Source organism: Oratosquilla oratoria, chromosome 38 (assembly GCF_046742065.1).
Source record: "Oratosquilla oratoria isolate Oo_2021 chromosome 38, ASM4674206v1, whole genome shotgun sequence".
NCBI lineage: Eukaryota > Metazoa > Arthropoda > Malacostraca > Stomatopoda > Squillidae > Oratosquilla > Oratosquilla oratoria.
This window is the reverse complement of record NC_134814.1, coordinates 5,900,914-5,907,118: the sequence shown is the minus strand read 5'-3', so window position 1 is coordinate 5,907,118 and position 6,205 is coordinate 5,900,914. Positions and strand designations below refer to the sequence as shown.

Below are 6,205 nucleotides of genomic sequence, written 5' to 3'. Positions count from 1 at the left end.
TAATCTAATGACTCAGTTTATATGGGATTGTAGGTGTTGGTAAACTGGGGTAAGGGCATTCCGCGACGTGCCTCAACGTCTTGGGAACACATTTTGAATTTAGATTTTTTTTCTCCTGGTTGTTGTTGGTTGATATTCTTCTTATAAGTTCTTCTTCCTGGATTCCAGTGCCTCAAAGTTGAGGTCTGAGCGGGGCATTTCCTCAAAAAATAAATAAATAAAAATAAATAATAATAATAATAATAAAATAAAAATTAATAATAATAATAGAATAGATAGTGCTTCTGCTGTATATACTTTTGTTGATGGTGTCTTTTCTTCATTCTACTATTCATTGTCGAATGATATATATTGTGGACAATTCATAATATTTTGTAACCACGACAAACCTCACCAATGTGTTCTGATAGAAGAGTACGGGAACTCAAATATGAACAACGTCGTCTAATCCACAGGACTGAGAAAGGGAATTGAAAACTCATGAATACAGAATTGTGTTTTTATATTTAACAATGCTGGGAAAGACTTGCCGCTTATCCACTTCTCACACGAGACCCCACGAGTGTTACTCCTTTACTTGTGCCAATCATGTCAACACGCATGTGTACATCTTGGTCCTTGGATCACGGGTTGGACTCGTGATCGACAGTTATTTCCCTCCCGGAAGAGAGCTCAGAGCTCGTATGACCGATCTACGGGTAACACTGTGACCTTACTCGCACACACACACCCAACTCTCCGCCCACGAGAGTTGGAGTAACGACTCGAAGCGCAGCGATATTGATATTATTTCAGCCCTGGGCAGGATTCGAACCCGGACCGCCGTAGTGACAGTCGGACTCTACCAGCCACGCCATCGAGTCGTGTATATCTACGTGTGCATGTTTGTATGCATGCACGTGTATGTATGAGTTTGTAGTGTGTGCATGTGTGTATTTGTGCATGCATGTATTTCTGTATTATAAGTATTTGTGCATGTATTAGGTGCATGCGTGTTTCAGTGCGCAAGATGCTGCAATGACTGTCATTTATTTTATTATATATTTGCTACTATTTGTCTGTTTATTATTTGTTTGATTTTTAATTAATATTATTTATCTCAACTTTTTATTTAATATTTACCTGTTTATTATTTAACTATACCTATGCTTTTATTTTATTATCTATATTATTACAATTTATTTTTTATTTATTCATTATATTTTTTTCGCATCCGACCTAGTTATGGACCAAAAGGTCTCCTGTCCCGATGCTCCGCCTTTGTAATATTTGTGTGTTGCGTACGCTAGGTGGCAGTCATCACTGCTGGGATTCGAACCCACAACTGAGCGGATGTGAGACCAGCACTCTTACAATTGCGCCACCAACGCACGCATGTACGATCACACAATGTGTACATTATGCATAGCACATACATCATGCTACAGAACTTTGTGAAATATGAACAGCCGTGATCAATCCTAAATAGGAAACTGTCACTTGTATAATTTTTCCCGCACTAAATGGTGAGAAAATATATTGGTAGACTTCGACCCAAAAATTTATTAAGACCAGGAAAAATGACTTCATATTCTCTCATAGCTGCGACTTTTTACTGTAAATCTGTATGTAAACCAAACATCACACGTTTACTGTGCATACATATTCATGTGTGTACAATGTGCATACCAATCCTCCACTTTCATCAGGGTTAGAAGGTAGATCAGGCTTTACTTAGTATTCCATTATCAAACTTCCAGCCAACGCTAGTTTCAATTTAAGCATATCAGGCATCCACTTTTACAGTTTGGAAGGTTGAACATTCATTATTTTGTTATACTAATAACTTTCATTACGCTCGTTTCAGGAGCGCAAGCGCGTTCAATTAGCACAGATTACACACCTATCCATTATCCCACCACTCAGCCTACCCGCCCTCCACAAACACCTTTACACCCCGATCATCCTCAGAAGTGGCAAAAAGCCAGAGAACTCACCCCCCCACTCACACGGTCACTAGCCACCACTCGCCTCAGGGAGTGAGGGAGGGGAGTGAGGGAAGGGGGTGTGGGAGGTACGAAGCACTGGGAGTTAAGGAGGGAGGAGTACAGGAAGTAGGAAAACTCACATCACGTCAACAAGAGTAGGGTAAAAATACGATAGCTTCTATTCATGACATTTTTTCATGTTTTATTAATAGTTCATCTTCAATTTCCTCACTATATACAATGTTTCCTCACCAAGGAAGCACAATGTAGAATATTACTCTCTCAGAAAAGGAAAGATGGTTCATGATCGTTCAGGTACTTGAAGTAACATTAACCCATTTGCATACGATTTATCAACAACTTTTTTAGTACATCTTTTTTTGATAAAAGTATCATTATAACAAATACATTACACTCCTATAGAAAAATAAGCCCTGCATAGGACGTGCACTAGGAGCCCAGTTGGAGCATGCCAAGGCAGTACCCACGCAATATTTTGTACTTGATATACAGCTGTTGTATGGCAGATATGTGAACGAACGGGCCAGGCAAGATCGGGGAAGTGTGGGGAGGGAAGGAGGGGGGTGACTTTAGTAAGTAGAATACCTGGATGCGGCAGAGATTATAAGGGAGATGGGTTTGGTCGTTGGGGAACATTAAGCTACGAGTAAGGACTGAAAATTTAATGTTGTTGAGATAGAAGAGGAATTGACGGGGGGAAGAGTTGGGAGTCAAACCAAAGTATCTGGGGAAGGACAGGTGTCAACAAAAGCCAAACTGTTCGTCAAACATCATTAAATACATGGTTTTGCCAAGTTTAAACTTATCAATACACATCAATGTTGAAGCAGCAGCAACACTAACGTATATCACTATCACTCCTCTCCAGCGACATCACGAAAAGGCACCTCACACACTATATTTATACTGCTGCCTTGTTTACACACACACCATGAAGAAAAAAACACACTGAAAAATAATATAGTAACAGGAAGTAGATATCACAATGTCTGACATTCATCCAAAATAAATCTTGACTATAAAAAAAATAAGGTAAAACCTATCACACCACTTAGGCAAAACCACTTTGAGAGGGTATTTAGGAAACATAACAACGCTGTCAACTTTACACTCTAGATTCACTTGGACCATGTATTTGTTACGTCTCTTTCCTTTTCTACATGAAGAACTTCTTGACTAGCTTCAAGATGGGTTGTCCGCAATGGATCTTCGCAAGGGAGCGAGACAATGAACCCTTACGATTGTATACAATCTGGCTGCTACAGAGCATAGCATCTGTTACGAGTTGAAAGATGGCAATGGCCATACTAGTGCCGCCTGAACGGTTTGCACGCTCGTTGACTGACAATATATATATATTTGCGAACTTCGCAATCTGGAAACTAGCATTTCGATAAGCTTTATATAAAGAAAATGATGTTAACCTTAACAGACATACTCATAAATGCCTTTCGCACCACCAATGGCAAACTTGCCATCAAGGAAAACGTTCCCAGACAGCCACCAGAGAGAACGGACACCGCTCCCTCACAGGTGAAACGTCACGTTTCCATTCCCACCTCCAATCATGCGGACATAAAGATATTCATTTCACAAAATATTTTGAATAAGCAGAAGAGATCAGGAGAATGTACGAACTACGAACAATCCCCACTTGTAGAGAGGGCAGCGCCTTCTAAAATACAAGTCTACAGCTCCATATCGCCAGGGAAGCCCCTACACAAGTTTCAACAAAAATAGAATATTCAGCTGTCACTCACCACCCTTAGGGGAGAAACCACTACAGTCACTCTTACCTGTTACACACCCCTTCTCAACTCTACAACTACCAGTCTTCTCTCCCCACACGCACTCCCTCTCTCTCTCTCTCTCACCACCTTCTCCTGTCGTCGACGTCCTCTGTGCTCTCGACTAGGGTGGTGCCCTCCAGCGGTCGTGTACGAGGGTCAGGGCCATGCCTGGCGAGACGTGGCTGCCGTGAAGGGAAATCACAGGTTGACAGGCGGCACAGCTAGGCCCCCACCGCTCCTACGCCTGGGTGGTGCTGCTGACAGCACCTTCTCCCTCACCCTCCTCCTCCTCCTCCACCCCCTCAGACTTGACTCTGACCTGCGCCTCGCCGCCCCTCAAGTTCGAGTTGGTGGATGCCACCAACCCTAAGGAGGGTTCGCAAGACGAGGGAGAAGCAGCTTCTGAGGTTGAGGGATCCGAGGACGAGTCACTACCACCACTCGACACGCCGCTGTCCGAGCACTTACTCACACCCCGTTCCACCATCACCACTTTGGGAGTACTGACAACTTCCATAGGACCCGGCACGCCACTAGAGCACACCGAACAACTGTCTAGAGCTTCCACGACCCTCGCCTCCGAACAAGGCGAGGAGGCCCCCGTCGCCGTTGCCTCAGCCTCCTGCACCGCTTCTGCCGCCCTGTCGCACGGAGCTTCTGACGGAGGTAGTACGGCCGGGGTGACACGCCGTCTCCGGCAATCTTCGTCCTCGCTATCACTGCTGTCCTCGCTACTCGATGAACTACTGCTTCCGCTGCTACTGCTACTACTGCTGCTACTCGAACCTCCTTCCGAATCGGACGAGCTCGACGAGATCGCGGAGGACGACCTCCGCAGAAAATCGTTCTCCTGCCGTAGGCGTTGGTTCTCGTGGGACAACGTGTCGATCTCGTTCTTGAAGATGCGTATCTTCTCGGCAGTCTCTGTGTCGACGGGAAGCTCCCCTGGCACGGGCGAGGACTCCTCGTCGTCCTCGGTATGTCTCTCCCTCACCACTCGAAGCTGCCGCTCGAGGAGCTCCACCCGCTCCTCCAAGGCCACGTACTCCTGGATGAGCTGCGCCTTCGTCATCGTATCGAGCCGCTCGGCGTGGACGTCTTCGTACGCGGTCCAAAACTCGCGCATCAAGAACTCTTCTTCATCTTCGGGAGACGAGTAATAATCACCTTCGTCGGAGTCCATGCTCATGGAAGAGTCGCGTTGTCTTCTGGGGCGACGGTTGACAATATCGGTATCTTGAAGTTGGTCGTGTTCCGCCATGAGGAACTGGGTTGTGTTGAAGGGTGCTACAGGTTTGTTCTGAAGTGCCCCCCGGAGAGCCGAGGGCGGCACGTGCAAAGGGTTGAGTCTCCTGCGTGCGTTCTTCTTGCGCCGTCGGCGGTTCTTCTTGCTCTTCTTGCTAGGTGGAGTGTCGCTCTCGCTCTCGGCCGTGCCCGAGGGCCGCCGGATGGCCCTCCGAGGCTCCGGCGAGCCCAGAGTGTCGAGCATCATTTGATCCAAGGTTCCACCACCACCACCGCCAGCAAACGTTTCTCGTTCCATCACGCCGCCAAAAGTTGATGTCGGAAGCAACACTTCAACGCCTGACATAACTCAATTCCACACATAAAACTCGCCTCCACTCACTACCAGTCGTAAATCGCTTGATCAAAGTTCAATGAAGCCACGTACGCAAGACCAAAGAACGTGTACGTGTTACTTGTCTGATATCAGACAGCTGACTGCTGTAGTGGGCCGCCCTTTCTCGGGGAACCTACATTGAACACAACTATCCGTTATTGCGCGCGTGTATCTAGTGCACCCTAACAATACACGTATTTAAGCTTACCTTCATATTTTTAGACTGTAATGATAAACTTTTAATATAAAACAATTTTGATTGTGATATTATACTGTCACAGTGAACTATATTAGGAATTAATTTGGCGGAGTAATACCATGACGTCACCATTCCTCCTCCCCGTTAGTGGATTGAGTGGTGAGGAAGGTGTTGGGCCGCCATGTTGGTGTGGTGACAAAATGTCTATTTAGGATAGTAAATACGACGCCATCCCGTCGGATGCTACCTTCAATCCATGTATAAATCAGATGTGTCCAGGAATTTTTAAGAAAGAAGTGCTTAACCAAGAAGATTGTGCGACATTCGAAGGAAAACCTAGGGAAGTCGGGTTGCTCGGCTGTTCCGAGCGTACCGACCACTCCCTGTGCTAAACGCGATTTATTTCTTGCTTTATAGGGAAACAGCCGGCTTTTCGTTATAGAGTTTATGTGTACGTTGAACCTAATGTCGATATTGAGTTGTTACCACATGTTGTTTGCAGATAATGTAGCCAAAATGGCTAAGTTATTACGGTGAAGTGTGGATGGGCCTTTGTTCGCGAAAATAAAACCCCAGCTAATTTGGTGGTGAGCGCAGTGGAGGCTTC

At 45.5% G+C, this 6,205-nt stretch overlaps 1 protein-coding gene across 1 annotated transcript; it reads right to left on the bottom strand.

The window, feature by feature from the left end:
• Window positions 1-2,561: 2,561 nt before the first annotated feature.
• On the bottom strand, window positions 2,562-5,522 carry Hexim (Hexamethylene bisacetamide inducible). Its single transcript, XM_076175990.1, has one exon. The coding sequence runs from the start codon at window positions 5,367-5,369 to the stop codon at window positions 4,017-4,019; it is 1,353 nt and encodes a 450-aa protein (XP_076032105.1). The 5' UTR covers window positions 5,370-5,522; the 3' UTR covers window positions 2,562-4,016.
• Window positions 5,523-6,205: the final 683 nt, after the last annotated feature.

Bases quoted from the DNA above. Each gene is read 5' to 3' on its own strand.
- Hexim (XM_076175990.1), bottom strand. From the start codon at position 5,369: ATGTCAGGCGTTGAAGTGTTGCTTCCGACATCAACTTTTGGCGGCGTG.